This window comes from Mastigoproctus giganteus, chromosome 4, assembly GCF_048544385.1.
Source record: "Mastigoproctus giganteus isolate SK-2022 chromosome 4, ASM4854438v1, whole genome shotgun sequence".
Taxonomy (NCBI): Eukaryota; Metazoa; Arthropoda; class Arachnida; order Uropygi; family Thelyphonidae; genus Mastigoproctus; species Mastigoproctus giganteus.
Genome location: NC_143578.1, coordinates 100,237,305 through 100,264,565, shown reverse-complemented (window position 1 = coordinate 100,264,565; position 27,261 = coordinate 100,237,305). Strand labels below are relative to the sequence as shown.

At 37.5% G+C, this 27,261-nt stretch overlaps 1 protein-coding gene across 4 annotated transcripts in view; it reads right to left on the bottom strand.

The window, feature by feature from the left end:
• The window catches only part of fne (ELAV like RNA binding protein found in neurons), a 256,370-nt gene that overhangs the window by 151,964 nt on the left and 77,145 nt on the right, over positions 1-27,261 (bottom strand). For all 4 annotated transcript variants that reach the window (XM_090372841.1, XM_090372838.1, XM_090372839.1 and 1 more), the window contains exon 2: positions 21,723-21,941. In XM_090372841.1, coding sequence (XP_090228967.1) covers positions 21,723-21,933 — 211 coding nt within the window. In that variant the 5' untranslated portion in view covers positions 21,934-21,941. The remainder of the gene's footprint in view (positions 1-21,722; positions 21,942-27,261) is intronic.

The window sequence follows — 27,261 nt, the reverse complement described above, 5'->3', positions numbered from 1 at the left end:
ATAATCTTGAAAATTTCGTCCTCATTCATTTTACTGATGCCTCTCAGAGCCTTAAACACCTCAATCAAATCTCCTCTAAGTTGTCTAGTTTCTAACCTCTGCAACCCACATATTCGAAGTCTTTCTTCATAAGGACGCCCTTTTGCCGATCTCACAGGCGAATTACCCGTCTTTGCACCCTTTCAAGAAGCTCGATGTCTTTCTTTAGGTGCGATCTCCATACTTGAACATAGTGTTCCAAGTGTGGTCTAACAAAAGCCTTATATAATGGGATTATCATGTCCCTATCGCTACTTGCAAAAGTTCGATAGATCATCGATAGGACACCATGGGCCTTCCTTGCAACCTGTTTGCAATGCTCAGAGAATTTCATGTCTGACCGTATCGTAACACCCAACTCTCTTTCCTCCAGTACTGGGTTTAGTTGAACTCCACCAAGTGAATAAGTTTTTTTGGGATTACTGTTTCCCAGGTGTAATACCTTACACTTTGTTGGATCGAAGCATAGCTGCCATTTTTCTGACCATTCCTGAAATCTATCTAGGTCTCTCTGAAGAAGCTCAGCTTGACAGTGATCATTAACTACTCTACCAATTTTAACATCTACAAATTTAGACATCACGCCCTCTATCCTTCATCGATGTCGTTTATGAAAATTAAAAACAACAGTGGTCCTAATACTGATCCTTGGGGAATCCCACTTCTTACATCAACCCAATCTGAGGAATAGCCATTTATCACAACTCTCTGCCTGCTGCCCTGAAGCCATCCTGCTATCCATCTAAGGATTTTCCCAGTGATTCCAACCTGTTCCAGCTTATAAAGCAAACGCTCGTGTGGGACTGAGTCAAAAGCTTTGCTGAAATCTAAATAAACAATATCGAAATTATTCCTTAAATCCAGCTCGTGAGTGACCCTTTCAAAATAGCGAACCAGATTTGTTAAACATGATTTTCCCTTTACAAAACCATGCTGAGTATCCTTGAATTTAAATTCTATCCAAATGATCCTGAATTCCACCCTTGATCATTGCCTCCATGATTTTCCCTACCACTGAAGTCAGACTGACAGGTCGATAATTTCCCACTTCACGCTTAGAGCCACCCTTATGTATGGGAGATACATTTGCACTTTTCCAATCCAATGGAATCTCCCCAGAGTCTAGTGATTCTCGCATAATTAGCCTCACTGGTTCAATGCACTCACTTGCCGCCTCCCTTAAGATTATAGGGTATATTCCATCAACTCCAGGAGCTTTACTGACCTGTAGGCTCGAAAGTTTTTTCATTAAATAATCTTTCGAAATTTCAATATCATTAATTACGTATTTTTCAACTTCGCTCCACAATTTCCCATTGCCGAAAATTTGTATATAATAATATATACAAATTGCCGAAAGAGTCGAGAGTTTTCAATTCTGTGGAATGGGATACAAAAAGTTAAACGAAATTGGAAATATAGATAGAAAGCGTCTCCGAACAGGCGCTCTTTACCACTCTTCAGAAATATTTTAGCGCATCCATTGATTTAGCACGTGAATGGAAGTAGCAACCTCAGTTGTAGAAAGTTTATGGTCTTTTAGGAATCGGCTGCCTTGCACAGGGACAAAGGTTTGTCCACCAAGAAAAACCTCAGATAGCTCTACGGGTGAAGAAAAAGCAGCCCTCATTGTGGACAGCAGAAGTGATGTGTATCGAGTATATGATAACATTGAAAGCGTCCCAGAAATTTAATTGTGTCGGTAACCTTCTCATATTATGGAGTCGGTGATCCTTTTTATCAGGCAAGTATTCCTGTAAAATGATCAGACATTTTGTTCTGCTGAACAACGTTTGATAAAATGCGTCTTCACTACGAAGATGTAGTGGGAAAGAATGTCATAAGATCTGAAAGTGATTTGTTTGGTGACCGAATGGATATTTTAGGCAACATGTTGTAGATGCAAAACCTTTCTATTTTGAGCTTGCTTCTGATCCGCTTTCCTTTCCCTAATTTCTGAAATATCTTTTTTATCGCGGATTTTTGGTATCTATTTGACAGAAATAATGGTAAAATGCAACCGCAAACCAAAATTAAGCATATGTAAACTATTTGCATGGAACCATTCTTTTGTTGCCAAAGTGGATTACATAGATGGTAAAAAAAAAGCAAAGTATTGCTCTTTTTTACCACCTGTATAAATAAATCTACAAAATAAACTACACTTGTTTTTTGTCATTTTTTTCCTGTACGGTGTTTACTGTATTTACAAACACCGAAATGATCATTCAGCGCCCAGCTACAGTTCCGCAATCCTTTTCTGATGGAATTAACCCCTACCACGATGCCATATTGTAGATTGTGGTTTTACAATAATAAGAAACATCTCAATAAGGGTAGATATTAGATATTACTTTTATGACTATTTTTCAGGCATCAATTCAATAATGATAAATTTTGGAAAGCATGTAAAAATTGCCTAAGGTGCGAGGTTTTTCTAGTTTAAAAGTGTACTTCAGATGCTAATTTAAAATGTTATGTGCAGTTAATATCTTTTTTAGGATTTTCTCCCAAGCTTTATGGTTGTTTTCAATGCGCCTTTCTTTTATTTGGGTATTTTTAAGATGGTATCTGCAAGACAGGTGCAACGATTGTACTTTTTTCATCGGATCAAAGTGATGAAGTCGTGCATCCGTTCTTCATTCATGAAAATAAATCGCCATGAAACATCATTAGAATGTTTCAAACAACGACAACTGCTGCTGCTTTTTGGCCATCAACGTTTGTGGTATACATCCTGCAGACAAATGACTATACAAAAGAAGCACTATGAAAATCATGAAATTTGAGACAAGGTCCTGAGGGAAGAGTTGCATTTAATTGAATAATAAAATTTAAAATGAACATCATTCTTTGGTAGTCAAATTGCAATTTTTTTAAACGACTCTCTTAATGCGCACAGATTTTCTTCGAATTCATCTGGGATTACTTGGGCTCGTTCATTGCGCGACTGATTATTTCTATTATATATTGTAAATCATATTGTTTTATTCTACACTTTAGCATGCCCTCAAGACTGGTTACATTCACTCTTTTTCTATGCGAAAAAGGCCCAATTCCAGAGAAGTTCTAATCCCATCGAGACGGAAGTAATTCTTATGGACTTTTTTTCACATCGTTAATCAAATTAGTTTGTCTCAGACGAAGCTTTAGTTTCTGGAAATTCGGGGCTCTTTTTGTCCAGCAACCAGACGGAAGAATACACGACTTGGACCTTAGAGCTTAAAATGCGCGCGAGGAGGGGGCACACATACAACAACAACAACACTACGGTATGTTGAATTTAATTTATATCATATATACTTAAACAAGCTACGCATCCTATCATTACGAAACAGAAAGTTTCGTAATGATAGGATGCGCAAGCAAAATAATCACTTAATATTTAAAGACATTTATCAATAGTTATATAATCAGCCTAAACATTTTAAACAGAAATATAAAATTACAAATCTTCCCTTATTCTGGAAATATGTACACTAAATTAAACGGCTATTGGGGTAGGTTGAGTGTTATAGTAGCGCATGGGATAAATTGAACTGCAGGATGCATCTCGTGTAATGTCAAGTGGAGCGGAGCTCAGTGAATTTAAACGCTGACATGTAGTTGTGCGCCACATTTCAGAACTTGCTGCTAAACGGATTTCGGATGCTTTCGATTCTGAAAGACTACTATAAAGAATAACACAGAGAAGTGAAAGGCAAAAGGAGATTTGAAACTCAAATGGCGAATTGGCTGACCACATGTTTTGAAAGAAGCTGGCTTCTCCATGGCGAAATGTGCTGCCAAAGAACATCCCTTCTACAGCTGTAAATCACTTGCTTGGAAGGCCCGGAGCTTACAGAAGAGGAGGTTGTCAGTGTGATTACCGTTCGTTAGAGCATTGCATTGGGATGTGGGATTGTTTTTATAGAGGAGTTGCAATGTACAAATCCACGATCATAAAAATGAATGCTCAATTATGTTTTCAATGCTGTCTCGCTGCTGAAACTGAACATTGGAGTGAAAATGTTGTCTCTAGAGTTATGAATCACGGTCTGCTCTGTTTTAAGTCATGGAATGAATCTGGGTTTAGCGACAGCCAGGAGACTCTTCCATACAGATAAAATCATTCCAACTGTGAAGTACGGTGGTGGAAGCATAATGGGATGGCGTAGGTCATTTTTGTAGACGGTACCGTAATATCCATGCTGTATGTGCTTCCTACACTGAAGGAATTTTACGGTGCAGGACCTACACGTTCCAGCGAGACAGTTAAGCACAATGTGTAATGACCTGGTTTAAAGTAAACAGCATGCTATCACTAGAACGACAGGTTCTTAACCTCACTGGGCATCTCAGAGACGAACTGTAGAGGCGACCAGGGAGGCCGACATCACAAACTGCTTTAAAAGATATCCTGGCCGAGGAATGCCGAAATATTTCTGAAGCTCGACAAAAATTAAGGGAAGTTTGTAAGCTGTCTGCTGTATTGAAACCAAAGGTGTGTCTACATTAAAATAAAATTTTATTTTGAAATTAATATAAGTTCATTACTCAAGCATTTTGCTATCTGCGTGATGCAAACTTGGCGATAATGAAGATGGTTGTGAACTATTGTGTATATACCTTCCACAGCTTTCATTGACTTAGCTCGATCAGCCTGTACCGTATTATCCAGTTGCCCTTTTCAAGCAGTCTTCTTCATACATGGCTACCATACGGGGATAAATGTCCGCTGGCCTTGATTCCAGCATGCAAAAACTATTACGACGTCCCTTGTGCAATTTCAGATGGCCCCATGTTCCTTTCAGTCCAACATGTACGGTAACTATGCTCTTCTCTGGTGGTTTTGCCGTTATTTATGCATGCACAGCTAATTAGAGGGCGTTGCGATTTGTTATGCATGTGCGGTCCTTATTTCTCTGTGTTAATAATCGAAAAATTCCAAAAGTTTATATAACATCTGATCCACTCTTATAAGTCACTTATGTACGCAATAAAGCAGAGGTTCTTAGCCAGAACTCATGAGGTACGAAGACAATCAGCTTAAAAGCGTCTCTTTTATAAACCCATAATCATTATTCAAAGTGCGAGTGCGTAAGTATACATGGAAAGTTTTGGAGATTAAGAACCACTCAGTAAAGCAGTGTATCGAACCTTTTCCCCGGCATGCATACTATCTCTGTAAACAACTGTTGTTAATGGCGAGTCACTGCATCCCAGTAGCAACATCATTTGAAACAGTCACTTCCCTCCCCTCTTCAATTTTAGCATGCCCTTGTAATTCCAAATTTAAATAATGGTTTCGTTAAAAGATTAAATTTTTAAGGTAATAAAGATTAAAACTGAGAAAAGCGCCAGCGAAGTAAAATTCAGTGTAATTAATTTATGCCAGTACACTCTGTTAAAAGCGCATGATCGAGTGAAAAGGTTGAAATGAATATGAAGAAATAAAATGGTTAGATAGATGATTTGTTTTAGTGTTGGAATTAATTTCTTTAAAAACCAGCCAACAGAGCTGTTTTCATGTGAACATGAATACGAGCGCTATCCTGAAAGTTGAGGTACACAAGGCCTATTGTCTATTGATTTATTGACACAGAGATACGATGGTGTGCCTACAGTAGAGGCATCGTAACATTATTTTTCTACATAGTCGTCACTAGAGTGGAGATATTTGTTTACCGGGTGCACGAGTACCTAGATTCTCGCTGAAAAGAAATTGGGGTCAAGACATTGAAGCGAGACTGTTGCAGCCTGTTTATCTTTATCGGTTGCAAAATTCCTGTACATCACAGATAAAACGATGTTTTGTCATAACAATCTGGTTACACGGCTTGGAGAATTTCAAGATGAACAGCCAAATACCTTAAATTGTTTAAGGCGCGTTTTCATATAACCCTCATATATATGCATTTACTCCTATTGTCTTCACAATATCCGTCCGTTTGTAACAGAGGGGACTCGAGTGGGTGGATTTTCATGAAATTTTATATTTGGGCCTTCCAGAAATATTTTTCGAGCCATTCCAAATTTCATTAAAATCAGTTTTAGAAATCGCAATTACTGTATTTCTTTCCCATACAATTTGTATGGAAAAGGAATACACTTTAGAAAAAAAAAGAGTATACGGGAGAATAGTAATAAATATTATATTGTTGTAATTAAACGGAATGGCTAAGTTTCGAAAACGTAAACTTAGTTTTATTAAGTGTTCTATAAGGTTATCTTAATAATTAACTGACAAGGGAATAACATTTACTTTTCACTTCTGTTAATCACAGAAAAAAAAAAAAAAGGAATTCCACAAATTTAAGGAGACAATCGAACACGCCTGAAATGTAACACAATACGTACATTAACTAACTTTTTTTTTCCAAAGCGATACGATAATCTAGGATCACTAGATTATTTAATAACCTAGTGGTACTAAATTTTCTAATAGTCACTAGATTACTAGAAATCCTTGATATCAAACTGGCAATTCTTTCATTAAACAAATATCAATGACAAAAGGGACCCGTTATTGTCATTGATATTGCCGAACCCTATGGGACCGCACTCCCAATTCTTTCAACTTTGAGCAATATATGCGATTTATAACCACCCATTGTCTTTGCATTGACACATTGTTCCAATGAATACAAAAGGTGTTCGTGTGCAGCTGTATCAAAAGACGTATTTCAAGTCTAAAAGTGCTTTCCAGAATTATTCATTTCATCTTTGCATCCCCTTCTTTTTTTTTTTTTTTTGTAACTGCCTCTTAATAATGTGCTTATGAGAGTTATGACACAAGATTCAACTTTAGCTTTTTAATTACAGAAGTTATTTTAAATACGCATTCCTTTCCTTTTCTAACTGCTACTAAAGGAATAACCAAATTTATTAAATTATGCTTATAATGTCTTAGCAAACTGGCTTTATCAGACAATCTGGGAAAATTTATCTTTTCAGCACAATTATGGCACCTGTGTGTTATTATGGTGATGAGGAAGATAGGCCCGAACGAGTGGTTCGGTAGTTACGATGACTTTCCTTTGACACTTTCACACTGGGTGGAAAAGGCCTAGGTTCGAATCCCGTCATGAAGGGAAGAATTCTTATGGACTAATTTTACAACTTGTCCGAGTTAGTTGGCTTCGTAAGAGGGCGCATGCTCCTACCCAGAAAACTCGTTTTGCAATCAGCATGCAGGCAAAAACCGGCCAGACAATAAACGCAATTTAGAGACCCAAATCCGTGAAAGGAAAGTTTCCCCATATGTCACGTGCCATTTCTGGCATGATAGGAACTGTTCAAGCAACGCAAAAGCAATTTCCTTTCTCTGAAGCGTGTGGTCTAGTGTCACTTATTGAACAAATTATGAACGTGCCTTTGAATAACCCATGTTGTTTTATTATTGTATACACACCGCCTTCGCTAATCCCACGCTGTCACGATGACATCGTGTATTGATATGTGGAATAATTGTCAGCCGCACGGTGTTACAACCAACTTCCAGTGATTGCTGCAGTTTATTTCTGTGGATTGGTCTGTAGTTTTAGCTATACATTCTGTACAAAATTTTGTATCAATTTTTTGTGGTGTGATTTAAGTTAACATTTAATAGGGTAATTATCCTAATATCTTTGTAATATTCGAGTTCACTATAATCCTTACGCAAACTTATGACAATTAGGGATTCCGCTCTCAATAAATCCTTTAATTATTGCAAATCGAAAACTTAGGTACCAGAATCAAAACCTCTGTAATCAGATTGAAGTCTGTTGGAAATGAATACGTAGCAATGTCTGTTCCAAGTCACCGTGGCAGAAAAAAGACATAGTACCAACTGAAATAACCAATTTTGTTTACCTTTGTGATGTACAAAAACATACAAAGAACAAAAATTCAAATGTTTTCTATGGTCTTACATGCGCCATTAATGAAATAGCAGGCTGTTGAAGAAACTGCTCAACATGACTATAACCGACGTGGGTGCTTTGCCCTGAAATTTGCTTCATATTTAGTTCAAAGCATTCTCAGCCATCGCGGTAGTGTAGTGCCACTCTTCAACTCCAAAAGGCCTGGGTTCGATTCTCGTTGCTAGCCCAAGTTGGAAATACCTCCATTATGATGAAATTAACTCTCATAGGATTGGTTCACAAAAATAAAATAAGGAGAATAAGATATGTTTGCTTATTTTATTTATTAAAAGTTAAACAGCCATAGTTCCGAAATTACGCAGACTCAGGCACACGTTTAAATAAACTTTTTATTTATTTTTTCTTTGCTCCTGAATCAATTCTGAAAGTACAGATCCACCCACACTCACGCTCTCCCACCAGTGAAAACGTTATGATCACCTACCGAATAGTGGGTATATATACTCGTCTTGCTGCCATTAGGAGGTACGTTGTACCGTGTTGCAAGGATTACATCCCACAGATTTGCAATAATCCGTGGCGGAGGATCCAAAAGCCGGATCTGTCGATCCACGTAATCCCAGAGATGTTCTATGGGATTCATATCCGGCGAATTTGGCGGCCAAGGTAGCACCTGGAAGTTACTTTCGTGTTCGGCGAACTTTTGAACAATTCGGACAACATAGTATTGCGCATTATCGTGCTGGAACACCCCTGGGCTATCCGGAAAGACAATAACTATCGTTGATTGATTGATTTTCGTGTTTAATGGTGCATTAGCAGCTTAGGCCATAATGCTCCAAATCAAAATAAAAACTGCTAAACAAAACTGTTTTGTAACCTATAAACAGGTTGCCAGCTTAAGAAGGTAAAATATAATGTACTAAGGTAACAAGCATGAAGGGGCAGAAAGGTTTTTAGCATTCCGAATGCAGTCAGGGGGTATGTGGGCACCAAACACTTCCAGGGAAAACATTACTCATACTAGTACACTTCCGCCACCTGCCTGTTTCTGTTGGACCAGGACATCGGAGAGTGATTGCTCTCCGCTGTTTTCGTCATATTCTCCATCTACCATCCATACGGCATAGCATGAAACGTGTTTCATCGGAAAAGTCAGCTTTTTTCCACTCGCCAATGGTCCAATGACGCCGTTCAGATCCAAACTTTAGGCATCATTGCCTAAAGGGTAGCCTTAAGCATGGTTACCTTTATCGGACGCCTACTCCGACGGCCCATGCGGAGGAAGGTTCGTTGCATCGTGGTCTTGGAAACATCGCTGGTCATCTCCCTAGTTAAAATCCATGATTAGCCTCTCCACTGTGCCACGGGCCTCATTCGAAACTCTTATCCTTATTGCCCCTGAATTAGAGTACCATAGGAACTGCACGCTGTGGCTGAGTAACCAATACACAATCTAACCCTCAGTTTACAAACTATTGAAACCGGTGAGCACCACAAAAAAAAACAAAAAAAACTGGGGTATTATGGTCCATAATACCGCAGCTGAAGTTTGTAAAGCTGTTACAAACAAAAACAATATCGCTATAGTATAAGAAAGCTAAAAATGTTTAGCTGATTAATTAATTTAAGGCTTGAACATTATACAAAGCACGGGGGTTGATTCAATTGCTTTCAACTCGCTACCTTCTATCAGCATGATTAGCAAATTAAACCCTTCATTGTGTATATGTCATGTCCTTAGTTCGTTCTTCGGTATCCTAACTTTTTTTTTTTTTTAATCTTTCCGATCAATTTAGACTTTGATTGAATAATGTTTACTGTTGTTAAGAGGTTATCGGAAAACATGGTTTGTTTTCCGATAACCATTTCTGTTCTCTGGACAGAGGCAGGCGATGTCATTGGTGCCTTAGTCAAAGAGCTCGCAAAATAAAGATCAATTGTTTTTATTTCAGTATAATTGGAAAACTATGAGAAATTCTAGCTCTGATCATCCAAAAGAAATTTCTCGTGGAACAAATAAACGTAACGTATGCGCAGCCGAGTGGTTCACTGAAATAAAGCTACATCAGAAGATGCGGTAGTTGAGAGCAAAAACGTCTTCGATGTCCAATAGCACATAGCGATGTCTCGTGAATTAGAAGTCTCGTGACAATGGACGTAGCGAAAAAAATGTCACTATGAAGAAGGCGCTGCCCAAAAGCACAAGGGAAGTTATTGACTGATTTCTAAAAGCATTTTATGATCCCTTTTCTCTGAAGACAGCAGCACTTTGTATCATTTCTAAGTAATGAGCTACGTCTGCGAATTCGCTTTTGTTAAGACTGTGCTAACTGAAGAACCTTTCACATTAAATGTGTCGATGGGAATATCAGATGTCCTAAACTGCTTGTAGAGTAACAAATGCTGTTGCATTTTTGGGGTTTTTTTTGAAGTTAGACGAAAGTATCAATGATTCCTAATGATCTCGGTGTGATCTTCGGGGAAGGAAGACGAAAGTTAGTGTTACTAAAATTGGGAAAATAGGAGGTTTTGTTATAAATGATGAATAATTATTATAAAGATAGCGTTTTACCCTTCATAGAATGTCGTAGAAAATACTGTACTGTAAATATAAAAATACTATACTTTAATTTTACTTCGCTCTCCTGTTGAAGCTTTTTTCATCCCCACTTCTCTGTTACCCTCGAGTTATTTCAGTAATGGAGGACTGGGGGGTGTAACGCCTGCACAGCACTCAGATCAGTCTGTAAACGTTGTTTGTTTGGGGATTTGTTAGGCGCATCGGCAACTATAACCATAGTGCGCCAGCCTGTAAACGTACTCTATATTACTAATAGGACTCATGTAGTTATGAACAAAACATTTATTCAAACAAATTAATAGCGTATTGTTCCATCATTGGCCTTATAACGTTTCAAAACGTTGTGGAAGACTCTCTACAAATTTTTGTAGAAAACTTCACTACAAAGAAAACGCTCTATTGCCTTTTACCTCCATTACTTTCCTAAAGCTTTCGCGAGCTTCACATAAGGACTTAAATTCTTTAGTAATACTTCGCATCGACATTTTTCGCACATGACATCCAACTATCATTCTACTCTAAAATTGTTAGCTGTTTCTGTATGCTCACCAATCAGCATATACTTTCGAAATGAATTCTGTGCTAACCATCGAACACATAGATTTTTTTTTTTCAATAATATAAATTGAGGAGTTACAACTTATAAAAATCGAAACCTATCATTCGGAAAGAGTATTTGGTGCAAGTTTTGTGATAAACGTGGCAAGAAATAAGAAATTGAGTGTTGAAAAAAAGAAGTGCTTTATAACTCTGTATAAAGAAAGTTATTTCATGAGAAGTAGTGGCTATTTTTTTCCTTTAAAGGAGTACGAACTACCATTCGACGGTTCAAGGAAACCGGCAATTTAAAGTGAAAACCAAGATCAGGACGACTGCACGTAACAACAAAAGCCCAAGATAATACCATAACATTCATTTATAAACACAATCCAATCGACGACTTGCTGCACCTGAAATCCAAGCTGGGTTCAAATAGGAGCAGAGATACTCCCTCAACCAAATCCACTGTAAAATTTCGTCTTAAACAAGCAGGACTTCATGGTCATGTAACGGTCCGAAAAACCCTTGTTAAAGCCTGAAAATCGAAAGAAATGACTTTGGCTAAGAGCCATTGACATTGGACATTTGAAAAGTGGAAAAATGTACTGTGGACGGATGAAACCAAATTTGAAGTTCTTTGGATCGAAACTGAGATTTTGTGATAGGATCAAATGAAGGAAAAAAATGGTGCCACATTGTCTAGTGCCTACAGTCAAGCAAGGTGGCGGTTCTGTCATGATCTGGGGTTGCTTCTGTTTTTCTGGTTGATATCGTCAGAATTGAAGGAATTTGAAGAAAAGAAGTCTACAAAAAGATTTTTGAACATAATGCAATATCCTCTGGACTTCGACTTTGTGAAAGTAATTTCATATTACAACAAAACAAGGCAATGACTCGATACACAGCTCTAAGCTGTGCAGGGACTTTTTTTGCAACTAAACAACAGGAGGGAGTATTGCAAATTATGGTGTGGCCACCCCAATCGCCTGACTTAAACCTATTAGAGCTTTTATGGGATCATCTAGACCGTAGATTCCGTGAAGTTTGCTCATCTTCACAAAATTTATGGGAAACCTTGCAAATCACTTGGAATAATGTTAATCAAGACACTATTATAAAATGCCACATATATATAACACAGTGATAAAATCTCGTGGAGGATATTTTGATGAAATATCAGCAGAATTAATATTAACCATTCCATTTTTTAAGTAAATTTTTCAATACTTATTAAAAAAAATCTTAGAATACTTTGTTTTTATATTAAACCTTATATTGTCATAGCTAATGTTGGAAAAAGACAATTTCCCAACATTACCATATCCAAGAAGCTCCTACTGAATGTAGCAGCTATACTGCAGACTTTGTTGCTGTTTATCTAGCATTAAATTACACACTCTCAAAAACCATATTGCATAGTGTTATATATACAGACTCCATTAGTACTATCCAAGCTATACAACAGAATGCGAAAAATGATAACCTCTTACTTAGACAGATCTGGAATATTCTTAAATTGATCCAGAAGAAACAACGAGTTCTCTTTTGTTGAATCCTTGGTCACGCTCTAATTGATAGAAATGAACATGCCGACCTAGCTGACAAAACCGGTATTGATCCTATAGACCAATCCTTTACTACACCTGCATCTGACTACAAGTACATTATAAAGAAACGATGTCTTGAATAATGGGAACATATCTAGCAGAGTCAAGCCAATAAGCTACTCGATATAAAAAAGATCTCAAATCATAGAAATCCAGTATACGTGAGAACTAACATGAAATCGTATTAGCCCGATTACGGATAGGCCACACATCTTTATCTGCTTGCGGCCCATGATCCTCCCAGTGCAAAAATTGCAACACTCATCTTACGGTCCAGACTCATTGATTACCCCATTTACAACAGTAAGCGACAAACTCTCTTAGCCTTTTTCAGCAACGAACCCTCTCAATATTGCTCATCTTCTAGCAGATACGCCACACATGGACAAAATCTTTACTTTCCTCAAACAGATACAACTCTATAACGCACTCTAAACATGAACCGCAATCCATATTGATAAAAAAACAGAGCACTAAACTTTACCATAGTCAGGTGCATTATGGCCATGTTGTTGTTTTTTGGTGTTTAGGAGCATTAGCAATTAAAGCCATATTGCTCCGGGGATATGCGGTGGTCATTCCCTGACCTTTCCGCATCCTCCGTATTTGGTGGTCACGGGCTTGAACCCCGGTCTAATCAAGAAGCGTGTGCTACGCACTGCTGCTCCTGCCCACCTGGCTGCGGAGGCACCTGGCCAGGTTGACCTTGCGCCGTAAAGCCCACAAACAAACAAATTCCGTTGAGTGAAAGTACAGCAATCGTATCCACGGATGTACATAGGAAACAGGCGCATTTTTCCCTCTCATTTTTTTTTATCTAAGCTCTGTGAATAGAAATAAAATTATCTCTCTGTAATTAATTATTTAGTTTTGCTATTTATGCAATGTGACTGTTGGGAATTTTGGTTCGGTTCTGTGTTTTCTTTTGTAGAGTCAACTTCCAAAAAGCCCATTGCGGTTGTTTATCCAGGCTAAAAATACAAGATGAACTATGTGCTTACTTCTGACGCGTGTTTCTGAATACCCTTTATCCATACGTGATGGAAAGCACCTCTGATGGTTTTCAGGAGGGAGGACGAAGCTATCATCATAATATACTCCTAGTTTTCTGTGTGAGAACTTCCTAACTTTTGTATGGTTGCATTTGGTTGCCTGCAACGAAATCACAAAAGGGAACTTCCTTTGACCAGTGAGCATATGTTGCAGGACATATATTATACTAAGTGGCATTGTCACAATTTATATATTTTCTTCCGGCTACAGTTCTACTGCAGTCGAAAATTAAGAATTTTCCAGCGAAGCATCAGTTTGTCACAGTTGCGGGTGGGTCACAAATAAACATTATGCTGTCCCACTAGTTGGCTGATGTTCAAGATAGGAGAAAACAGATTAGCAGTTTCCAACTGGGTCCATTTAACGTATAAAACAGAAACTACTCGTATTATCAATTAAAATAACCTGCCAAAAAGAACAGTACACACGCAAACGGACCCAAATATGAAGCTTAGTTGCAATAGAAATTATCAGAAGAAGAAACCAGGCAAATGAAGAAATAAGCAATATGTTTAACATCTGTTAATCCCATATGTCAGGAAAACATTTTCTCGTAAGGGAAAGATAATGTAAATATCTCATAACAGTCTATACCAGCTGTGTCTGAATTCGTGTTGGAGAAAAGACAATTCTTTCTGAAATTACTGTGGTAAGCAGAGTGATATTTTGTTTCATAGAGTGCCCCTTACTTAGAAGCGATCTTTGCCGTTTGTCATAAGGAAAACATTTTAAATGTGATTTAATCGAAATTTGATCAAGAAGAATCCACGTTAGCTGACTTAATCCAGTGGCATATAGGTTTTATAAACAAGCTTCCGTCTTAGGATTTGCCTTTGGATATCTGCAGTTGGGTAGCCAGTGTTCTTTTTTCTTTTCGGACTGCTCACTATTGTGATGGAAGATGACTCTCTGGCGCCGAACTTCTCAACTAATGTTGAATTTCCTCAAAGTTTTGTTCTTTCATGCAGTCTTTTCTTCCTGCATATTAATGGCCTTTGTACTTGAAATTATATCCATGTTTTTGCTTATGATAGTACTCTACATGCGACTTCCCTGTTCCAAAGAAGCGATTTTTTGTGCCAATAGAAAAAACCTTTTGCATATCCACCACTGATTTTCCTTAAATACTGATCTTAAGTTTATTCGGTGGGGAAAAGAAAACTTCTTTAAATTGAATCGTAGAAGTAGTCTTGCTGCTTTTATGTTATCTTCAGAAACAATCAGATTTAACACAAGATTACATATCTTTATTGGGATTCTTTCTTGGCATAAGCATATTATAAATATTGTCCTTCAACATTGAAAATACAAGCTTACTCATTCGCTCTTGCCGTCACTTTTTTGTAACCAGCTACTGACTCTGACTATGCACGTATGAGCCAAAACATTATGATCACCCCTGTGTACACGAGTGCATGCATTCCACAGCACCTACAAGTAGTAACATCACCGATCAGCGCAGAATATATATAGTGATGGCAAAGGTAGGGCCTGTCATTAAGAAGCTCGTAGAATTAAGAAAGGGAAGGACCTGATGCAAGGACATCTCAGCAACTGCAGGCATTGTCGGTTGTTCGAAGGCCGCAGTACTGAAGGTGTAGCGGGAATGATTTGAAGAGCACAACCACCAACGTGACAGGGAGACCACCACTGGTTGACAGTCGAGGTTGGTTGGCATGTGCTGTCCGAGACAAAAGATGGCTTAAATCCCTCAATTAACGGCAGACTACAACCAGAGTGCACAAAGAAATATTTACAAAACACCGTTCAGCGGACGCTCTTACTGATAGGCCTATGGAGTAGGTGACCTGTTCATGTGCCCACGTTGACCGACCGTCGTCGATACCTCCGCCCTACAGTGGACACGGGAGCACCGTTCCTAGACATTGGACGACTGAAAAATAGTCGCCAGATCTGATGAATCAAAGTTACAGCTCCATCATGCGGACGGACGGGTGCGTATTCGACTTCTGGTAGGTGAACAGCAGCAACCAGACTCCACGGTTGGACGAAAACAGGCTGGCAGCGGTGGTATCATGGGTACCCCCCAGTATATGGTGGTATATTGGGGGATGTTTTCATGAGCATAACTTGATCTCCTCGATCCCATTGAACACATCCTCACCGCCAGAGCCTACTTCGGCATTGTTTAGAACTAGTTTTGCCCTACATAGCTACTGTGCATCCAGATGGCACTTGGTTCTTTCAGCAAAACAACACTCCGTATCAAAAAGCCCGCATTGTGCAGGAATGGTTCGAGGATAATGTCCAAACATTCCGTATGCTCCCCCTGGCCGCCTGCTTTTGATAACGTAGATATTTCTGCACTGCTTTGTATAGTGGATAAGCACTTCGGAATTTCATATGAGCTACTGCACCTACCGGAAGCACTCCTGCTAATTAGGAAATTAAAAATAAAGCACAGTAATCTCTAATACCCTGAAAGAAGCATCTTATCCGATTTCCTTTACGCAGCGGATTTGGAGCCATTCCTTTCTGTATCTCAAAGCTTCCTAACCTATGCTGACAACGTAAGAGCTTTTCTCCCTAAAATAATCCCTCTCTCCTTTTTCAGGCCATTCAGCAAGCCACCAACCAAATTACAAAATTTGAAAACTACCTTAAATGCCTTAAAATTAATTCCAACTAACGTTTACTAAAAATATTTGAGAATAAAGTGAATGGGGGGAGTGCTAAAGTTGCAACCATCAATCCTTACCTTAACCTTGAATTTACCTGGTTGAAGGCTTTACCTTCTTCCACCATGTTACAAACACTAAAACAAAAACGTTTTCAGCGATGTGGTCTATAAGGCAAGAACTGACAGGGGTACACTTTTCAAGGCTAGTAATGTCTTATAACTAAAGGTGCCTCACACTAGTTCCGCTCTTTGCATCGAGATTTCGGTACTCTGCTCCTTCAACTTAGAAAACTTCCTTAGACTGGAATAACGAGTCCACCGTTAGATGGACAGAGTCATTTTTTTCACTATCTCCAGGAACTGTTCTCCAATCTAATTTCAATATATCTCATGGAAATACTAAAGCCTTACCAAGAGCTGCCCAGGCGCTCTCGCTCGCTCGCTTGCTCTCTCTCTCTCTCTCTCTCTCTCTCTCTCTCTCTCTCTCTCTCTCTCTCTCTCTCTCTCTCATCACCGAAAGAATTGACTTGCCTCATACATTCAAGATAAGTCGCTCTCTAACCCAAGGGCAAGAAAGGAAGCTAATCCAACACTTCCATTAAGAGTTCAAATATTTCCAATCAGTATATGTAATCAGTCCATCCTAGAATTTCCAGCTAACACGGTCACCATATACAACCATCTTGGATTCGATCGTGAGAAGCATTACCCTGGCAAAGCGTAACGCAATCTCTGGCTGAAACGTATGCACTCATTGAATTGGTGTTTTTCATCTAGGGATTACCACTTGTAATTAACTGCCTACTCAGGTAGTCTGATTCGCCTAACTTGAACTATATTGATTAAGATCAATCTCAATGCAGTTGTCTCTTTTCCTCTTTATTTAATTTATTATTTGTAACAAGTCATTCAAAAGCCATGTAAATTTTGTAAGTAATTTTACGATATCAGTATATGATTAGCCTTTTTTATTGTACACTATTCATGTAAATGTTTAGGGTGAAACAATTAGTGATTAAACTAATATAAAAACCTTCAGCCTATTCTCGATATTACCGCATTATAGTTTCTAAATGCCTTTCGTGCTGTTTTTATTTTTCTTAATTTAGTTTTTTTCAATTATTTTTTCAATTACGGTGCCTCCATTGTAATTGTAAGCCATCCTCTATGTCATAGACTGGCATTTCGAATTTTACAGACAATTAAAGAGGAACACTACCTTTCAAAAGGTTAGAAATTATATTAGGTTAGAAATCCAGCAGAAAAATGCAAATCTCGAAAGCATTTGTGGTGGAGGGGTTCGAATAGAGAGCAAGCGATATTTGAAAACATGTCAGATAGAAAATAATTAATTTTTTCTATTTATTTTATAACTATTTGCCTCGTACAGCGAAGAAAAATAAAACTAAGAAACTAAGTGGTGCCCTTTAAGATAATAGCAGAGACCTCCGTAAACAGCGGTGATTACCGAACGTGACGGCTACGATGTTTAATCCAGTTAATGACGACATTCCTTACTTGTCGCCACTGGTGGCTTACTCGATCAGCGAACGCCGGGAAAGAAGGTGAGATGCGAAAATTGCCAAAGTTTACACAAATTACAGGAGATAAGCTGGCAAGAAGATAAAAAGACCGTCTGCAAGGAAAGTCGTAAATTCATTACGGCTTTATCTACTGGTGTTAGAATCTGATGAACGCAGAAGATGGAAGAAATGATTTGACAGCTATAACAAATTTTCGCAGAAATACCTCCTAATTTAGCTGAGAAAGTAGTGCAGTCTCATTTTTTTACCTTCTAAAAATGGAATAAAACTGGAATGCGGTGATTAGGTACAGCAAAAGGACCTGAAAGTATCAATTTCGGTCCTTTGACATAATATTAATGTACACGATACGTCTACATGCATTACATCTATTTTTATGCCTAATTTTTTATTTAGAATAGATGCAGTAAAAATCTATACATCATTTTAAGGTTGTGGTTATGTTAAAATTCTGTAAGCCATGAATTCAATTCTCTAGAAAAACCTATAGAGTCAAGAAACATGTCTAATAATCTATTTACAATCGTGCTGTTCTGCTTTGCCGGGTCCATTTTGTAACTGTGGAGAGCATAGTCACTGCAATGATTCATAGTATTATGATGGTATTATTAAACGGATTAGGAGTATTATTAAATAATTTTGAAAACAGATTGAAGGAAAGTGTATCGGAAGGTTTATGAATTGTAGAACGTATTGAAATAATGGTCTGTGTGACTTCATGGATCCACAAATATTCCATCAAAGCGATGAGACTTTTTTAACGATGTCAAGCCTTGATCAGTTTAAAAATAAACAGATATCAATTAACTATCTCCTGAAGGCGCTATCACTACGTGAATCTGTGGTTTAGGGACTTCGTTTCAGAGAAATTTCCTCCTCTTTGTCGAGCATTCAGCGCTCGACAAAGAGGAGGAAATTAAACAGCGTACAATTGCAGAGTCATTGTCACTATTACCACCTAACTATAATAGTGATCACAGCTTTTTATACGAAGATTAATACGTTCATTATTTTAATTGCTTAAATACAATTATAGTTATTAATATTTCTTTTACTGGAATCATTAAGACCACTAATTGGTCTGCATGATTCCACAGATTGGTGCACAGAGGTTGTATTAGTAATGAAGCTGAATCTTTGCCTCTGTTTATCTGTTGTTACTGATGTTTTCTTACAGATTATTCTTGATTTTAACTGAGTATCTTTGACTCATTAAAAGTGGAGTATATAAGTGGGTGGACGCTAACAAGTCAGATTTAAAAACTGATAACCATTTAGGAATTCACGAACCACCTATTGTACACAATAAAGAAAACAAAAGAAACAGAAATTTTCCTTAAGATATGGAATTTTATATCTTTATAATATTTTTATAGAATTTTGTATATCCGGTACTGTATTAGAACTTGGCAGGCATTTTACATCAAACGTTAAGAGCACAACACAAAATAAAAATAACTTGCAAGTTTGGAAAAAATAAATGAAATAAAATTAACATCCAAATACATACAAGAAACACTGAGTGCGATAAAGCAATTACATTTTAAGCATATAGCTAACAAATTACATTTAAAATTTTAGATAGATTAAGCATTTTAGAAGTCAGTCTCTAGCAAAACAATTATCAAAGTTATAAAGAAATCTTGAGTAAAAACTAACATATGTTTTTATTGTCAAATGTATTTAATAATTTGATAGAGCATTGAACTGAAATTAAACTTTTTGTCAAAAATAACCAAAACAGGATGGTAAATAGTTTCTCTACCATAAATATGTAATGAAAGTGATTGTTTCTAGCAAGGCCATAGCGAGTTATGTAATTAAAAAAGTTAACACTAATTATATATGCATATAAATTATTAAAATATTCTCATATCCTAAAATAAATGTAATCACAAATATTTAAAAATCACACCACATGTTTATAGGGAAAGAATTCCCTAACACGGCTTATAATTGATTTAAATATTATTTACATTTACATTGTATATTTTGATTGCCACTAAAACTTTTTAAAAAATGTATTCTTGTTTTCTCTTTTGCTTGGTTTTTCTGTCATTGTGCTGATTTAGAAAGGGCGGCTCGGCATATCTCAAGAAGCAGTCTAAGAACTGCCTTTGGTGTTATCTGTTATGTTATAACAAGTAAACGCTCCAAAACCGGCAATTTGCAATCGGGAATTCTGTAAGATCCGGCACATTTTGCAATCCAGCACCCGTATCAACGCATTTGTCTTTAAGAACCTATACTAAAGAAGGGTGGCATTTTTCTCTTTATAAGATTCTTCCAGAACTGTCTTGCCCTTTTATCTGTTTTGGCAACTAGCAAGATTTAAACCGCATAGTTAATTTTCACATCAGAACAAACTTGCCTTTGCAAAAGAGTTTCTCTGGTATTGCGCTACTTTCAAACAGATGACCTCGTCAAAAGGCTAATCGGCTATTTGCTAAAAATATGAGCCGCTTTAGCAGCCTGTTTCAGAACTAACTGGCTTCTAGTGGTGATGCGCAGACAAAATAGTTGTAAAGAAGTTCGATGTGAGCTACCATGATGCGAAATTAAAGTTTTAAAGTTATAATACGAATAAAGCTATGTTGTTGGCTTGTTGCCACTAGAGACCACCTACTGTCTGTTCAGGGACCGTTTATTCTTTAAATAGGCTGTCATAGCAGTCTCATCTTTTTAAACAAATTGTCAATTAACCTTTTGAAGAGACCATCTGTTTGAAAGAAGTGTAAAGCACACTGCAATTCGTTAAGGAAAATTTTTCCTACTGTGAGAATTAAGATCATTGCGTTATCAATGTAATTTAAATCTCTTATTCGCGATCTTTCAAATTACAGCTATGTGTCTAATCGTACAGCACTTGCTTGAGCTGTCCACCAGTTTTAAGTTATTTCAGAACAGCTGAGAGAGAGAGACTGCCCAATATGGGCGCAGCTAGAAAAATGTTTAGTTAATGTCTTCCATAAACAGCGACTTACACGCAGAAACAATATATTTAATTGCCCACAACCGAGATGATGTTGCCATCATAACTAGTCAATACAGCTCATCAGATGCGTGACTGAAGTAGGGGAAAAAAAACAACGACCATTCCAAGGTTGCTGACTTGGCTTTTTGCTCCATACTAATGCCTATAGAAAGCTTAGTGAGTGATCTTGAGCTGTCTGGGGTTTTTTTTTCGCTCTGCTATAGTCATAATCTGAGTAAAAAACTTAATCTTTGTTATTACATGCGAGAAATTGACCGAATTTCTTTTTCTTATTCTCCAATGCGAAAGTTTTTTTCTTTGATGCACATCCACGATATTCTGTTTGACATCCAAAAGAGAATATCAGGATGATTATCAATTTAAAATTAATTTTCCAGTACATAATTTGCTGTGGCTATGTTATTTATCATTTGTTTTCATTTAACAAACTGGGCTGTTATTGAATTACGTTTGTACCCACTAGCGCTACCTTTTAGTCGCTATAATGCTTACAGATATAAAGGCAGTTTCTTCAAAAACTGCTCCACCATTAGATATACCTCGCCAAAATCCGGAAAAAAAATCTGGCATCTCTCAGTCCCTAATAGTGCTGGATTTTAAAGAGTTTATTCTACTAAACTTTATTTTATTTTATTTTATTCTACTAAACTTTAATAAAAAAAAGAAAACTAGCTAAAGATTTTTTTAATTTAAAAACAAAAGATAGAACAAGTGAAATGGGCTTATTAAGTATTTGTAATATGACTTTGATATTAAGTTGATTGTTGGGTGAATATACACTAGTGTCATTATTAAAATTAAAGTTCCTCCTAAAATAAGAAATGAGTTATTTCAAGGTAACTTTTCTTTACTTGTTAGATTTTTCTTCTTACCTGTGACCTTATCTCTGATAAGCTTACAGGACTCAACATCTCCTATACTGGAAAAGAGGCTCCGAATTTCCTCTTGGGTCATGGTCTGTGGCAGGTAGTTAACGATGAGGTTGGTTTTACTGTCCTCTGGATTCGTGCCTGTTTGAACTGCATTGTGGAGGGTGCCGTTCTGTTGAGGCTGCACACTCGACGGCCCGTCCATGCCATTCATCGAGGAACCTAAAAATATGCAACGGAACTCTGTAACATAAAATGGTTACTAAAATACGATTTGATTTTGAAGCAGTTATATCACTTTTTTCCCTTAATTAATTATGCGTCCGCGAGAGAGTTTGATCCAGGATTGTGGATAATATTTATGGTATTAAGTAAATATCGAATTTCGCTGTGCATTGAATTCCGCTTATTAGGAAGTTAAGTAGAAAATTTTCTGGTGGCATGGTGATTAAAGTAATATGCTGTTAATTTCTTAATTTATTCAATGTATTGTGAGGAATGCGGTTTAACGGCAAATAAAAATAGATATAAGAGGAAAAGAAAACAATATCGACCATGGAAGTTGCATTACTCCCATAAAGCTTATTATTTCATTAGTATCTCCCTGTACACCAGAAATTATGTCGGCTGAGGGCATAATATCATCATCCTATAATATTAGCATCTTGAAAAGACATTCACCTACCTACTACTACCTTCATTTCCCCTCTCAGCACCTATATGGCATAAAAGCAGTTAACCCCAACGACGAAAACTGTATTTATTGCTCTTGGAAGGAAGTGCTTTTCTACTAGATGTATTTCCAAAAATTGGCTGCAGTCAGTTTTTTTATGTCAAAAACTCTGGCTGGTAGCATAGTAATTGCAATCACTTTTCTCCCACACCGAGTAGAAAAGATCTGAGTGCGAACCCCTCTGTGAAGTGAGGAATTTTTGTTTTTTTGTAAAGTAGTTGAGTTGGCCTCAGATGAGAATTGCATGATTTTTTTCTCCCCTCCTAATCTTCTGTACGATTTAATCACCACATATTCATCCTGGCTCTGGTTAGTAATCAAGATAAATGAAGGCCCAGACAACAGCATACTGATAAATTGTTGAAATCAGCAATAGTTTGCTGATTTATATTAGTACGCTGCAGACTGGAGAAGCACAGGTATCGCCTCAATGTACAAAGGAGGCACACGCAACGTGATGGCACATAGACCAGTGAGTTATTCATTTGTGGGTAAGATCTTGTCGATAGTTAAGTATATGGTACTGGACCATCTCTATAGGAATAGTGTCTTTAATGGATTACGACATGGGTTCTTGAAGGGAAAGTTTTTTGCCTCACTTTCGGCATAATTATTACAACGAAGTTATAAAAAAGCTGGTTGCAAGAAATAACTTTGCCATTATTTGCCTTGAATAAAGCTTTGATTTGGTTTTTCATGAAAAACTACTATATAAATTATAGGAAGCTGAGGATTACTAATAAGATCCTTCGATCAGAGGCGGACTGGCTGCGAGATAGGAGACAATGGAGCGATATGTGGACATTCTTCAGGTTGAGCCAGTATAGTAAGTAGAGTCCTTCAGGAATCAGTGTTGAGGTTCCTCATGTTTTTATTCTTCCTTAATAGCATTAACGATGGATTTCAGAGAAAGTTCTTAAAATCTGCTGATGAGTTAAGGAAGGGGGGTTAATGACCAGAACTAGATCATTTTGCTTCAAAATACATATTTGTTTTGTTGCAGATATGGTATCTGCACTATCTATTCTAAATATAAGGTTTACGCCTGGAGAACAGAAATCCAGGAGCAGTTACAAGCTAAAAATGGGGTTCTGGTGAAACTTACTTAGGGATTATGATAAAATAACATTTGAAATTTTCCATGTTTAAACAGTCAGATATAAAGCATATAATATCTATCTGTCTATGAGAGAAGCATGTCATTGTTCCTCTGTATAAGATAATACAATGTTCCAAATGTAACCTTTACATTGAAGCCACATTAGGAATCTTGTATCCGGGTCTGAAGGCTGCACATGATAGAAAGATAGCGCGTTAGAGAAGATTCACAGAAGAACTTAAAAGGTGCGTCTGAAATGACTGGCAACTAAGCATCTTAGAAGAGGAGCTTAACTTAGGTATATGAGGCGCTGAAGAGGGATCAGTAAAGTAAACAAGGAAAACATATTTTCATTGATAGGAGAGACAAGAACCAAAGGGTATATAACAGAAGGCTGAATCTCGTGTAGTTTAACTTTCGGTATTACGTTGTAGATTATTGAAATAGATTTAATTGGAATATAGTACAATTGAATGGTCACTTTTGGTGATGGAGAAAGTATGTTATTGGATTTTTTTTTTTTTTTTTGGTTGATGCAGAAGTTCACTTTTTGTATCATTTGGTTATTCTAATACTAGCGCTAGTGCTGCTACTAATTACTTCCTGTGTTATGATACATTATACTCTTTTATCGTAACTTTTTTTAGCCAAATTCGTGCCTTCTTGTCCTGAAATCAGATGGCAACATCAAACAGTGGTTAGGGCATTCAACATCTTTTCAAACAAATGACAGTAATACTTTGAGGTGATTCTGCAATGCTTGTGATAAATGTGTCGAAAATGCGTAACCAGTGATTTTATGAAAATTGTGTTTTCTATCGCTTTCTTAGAAATGAAAGCGAAGTCAGAAGGTTACAGTGGCTGTATGCGAAGTTTTATTGAACCATGGCATGGTAATACAGAAAAATAATTATATTTTTAGATTTATTTTGTTTATTATTGATATTAATATATGTTATATTTTAACCAATACTGTAAATCGACAGAACTAATCGCTGTGCCACTCTAAAACTCTCTCTCATTTCTTACATATAACAAGCATTATTCACGCATGCTTAGCGATGTTTTGCAAGCTTGCGGGCCGAATTATGGCTACATTGTGCCACTGCAAATTTGGGGTTCGGGCGTTCCTATTAGTATTTACTCCTAATAAATAAGTAATTTGCGAAACATAAGTATTAAGAAGGCGTTTTCATCATTTTTATACGATTATAAACTTGAACCGAAAGGAGTAGATAGACCTCTGTCTCATTTAATTATGAGATGGAACAACGTTCTAACGAAAATATATATTTATATTTCTTAATTTAGTACTCCCAGTTGAACTCGCCAGTGGCCACTACTGAGAAGGTAGACTAATCATTATCATTGTTCATTCCATTCTGTCTTTATCTTCGATGAGCTGTTGTTTAGTCATCTACCGACTTGCCAGTACGTCGTAGACTGCGTGCATGCTGAAAAACCCGGATATCTCTATCTTCACCACCTGAGGCTGGCTGAATACGATCCCAATTGAGGTAGTCTTTATGGGGGTCCTCCATATGGAAAGGAATCCAGCATGGACATTTATAAACAAGTGTAAAACCTCTAATGCCAAGGAGGACTAGCGAAAGTTTTGTATTTTCTGTGATTATAAATGAAAGGAATGGTCTTACACAAGTTACGAATAAACTTTTCCCAGTGTCGATGCCTCTTTAGCTCCTCTACGACTTTTTCCCCTTCAGTCAACTTAATCAGCTCTCGTTCTAAACTTGTACCTTTTCTTATCCTTTCTTGTTAGTTAACATTAACTGCTTTAACACTGTTCCTACAGTCTGTCTCTTACAAATTTCTTCTGCTTTATCACTCCGCAGGCCAAACTGTTACGCATCTTCTGTTATGGTCTCTTTTTCTTATTGCATCTTCTTTTATGGCTCCCTGACTTCCTTAAGAAACTGATTTAATGTTATCAGCAGCAGTCATCGATTGATTTGCCTTCCAAAATGCTGTGTGTTTGTTTATCGCCTGAAGACTTAAAAAAGAACTCTGCTGCATCCTTCCTTACCACAGAGTTCCATCACATTGCCTTATTCATACAGTTATGATGTACAGCATTTTGCATCAGATCCGACTTCAGTTCACCAAAGTTCTTAGTTTTATGCAACCGGGAGCCTAATGTCTATTTTGTCTTGCATTCCCTTCCAGCATAAACAACACGACAAAAAGCTGTTAAATATCTTCTTTTTCCTTTGGCAAATATTTTATTTTTGATATATTTTTTTTTTATTTCCTGTATACATTGTATTTAATCTTAGTTTTATCGTACTGATCACGCTGATAAGTATTGAAATCAAGCCACACTGATTGACAAAATTAACACAACACAGAAAACGTTGTGTAACTCGTGCAGCTTACGATGAAGCGGGCAAATTTTGGTATGGTGGTGTACCACAGAATAACGATGAAATGAGGAGACAGCGAGTAACTTCGAACAGGTATAAGGGACATTTATAGGGGTTGTATAGCAATTATAAAAAAAGGTCACATTACAGAAGTCGATACAAGATGCTCGAAATATTAACAGATGTTGCATTTTTCTGGCTCATCCTTTATCAAGCCTCTCCACAACTAATTCTTTCCTCTGCTCAGTAATACCGTCATCAATCAGTGACTTCTGATACCAATCCAGATTAACAGAACAGATTTATATCTAGATTTATATCCTGCCTTGCTGATCTTGTTTTTGGATGACAATACTACTGCTGTTTGACTGTACACAGTTTCTCTTTGTGTACTACTTTGAGCAGCACTGGATAAAGACATTTTTTATTTAATTTTTTTTTTTTTTTTTTTTTTACTTTATGCTATTTTCTTCGTCTTCTGCTGCCCTGTCTCCTGGTAATGATTGTGTGCATGTGCGTGCTGTTGCCGGCTTGCTGGCACAGTGATTCTTTTGAATGATTCGAAACTCACTTTGGACATTCAGTGGCGACTGTTAAGGTTGGCCATGGTACATGCGTAGTTGTGACCTACCTCCCCGTGGTGTATACGGACACTGGGGAGGCTTTCCAGATGATCGGCTGCCTGGTGACAAAAGGGCTAGAAACAACACACATTTCTGGCCTTTTACAGTGCTCTGTAATCATCATGGTGTACAAAGGCGGAGTTGAACTTTCATTCGGTGCCGTCCTACATAAGATACTATAAATGTCATTGCTCGAAAATATGGTCACGTGACATCAGTACGGCGTGTGATCCCTTCCAACGGCTAAACAGCTCTGGCAGCTGTGAACCATGCTCGGTATAAGGGTGTCTGTAAGATCCTGTGGCAACAAATCCCATTCTTCCACTAGCACAGACCTTAGCTCACAAAGTGACCAAAGTATTGGCTCTCGTAGGGCAATGCGGCGTCCAACACATGTTTGATATGATTTAAGTCTGGTGATCGTGCTGGCCACGGCAGTTGTTGGATATCTTCAGTTTCAAAATATTCCTCCACCACTCTTTGTGCAGTGGCGCTGTCGAAAATCTTGGCCAACCGCACCCCTAAAAAGTCGCATATAGAGTTCGAGGATCTGTTCTCGGTACTTCTGCGTAAATACCGTAGCCCTATCAAAAACATGAAAAGGTGTGCGGCCGTTGATCATTATTTCGTCCACACGAGAACACCGCCTCCGCCGTAAGTGTCCCTTTCTCTGATTTTGAAAGGATTATTATTATTATCATCTTTT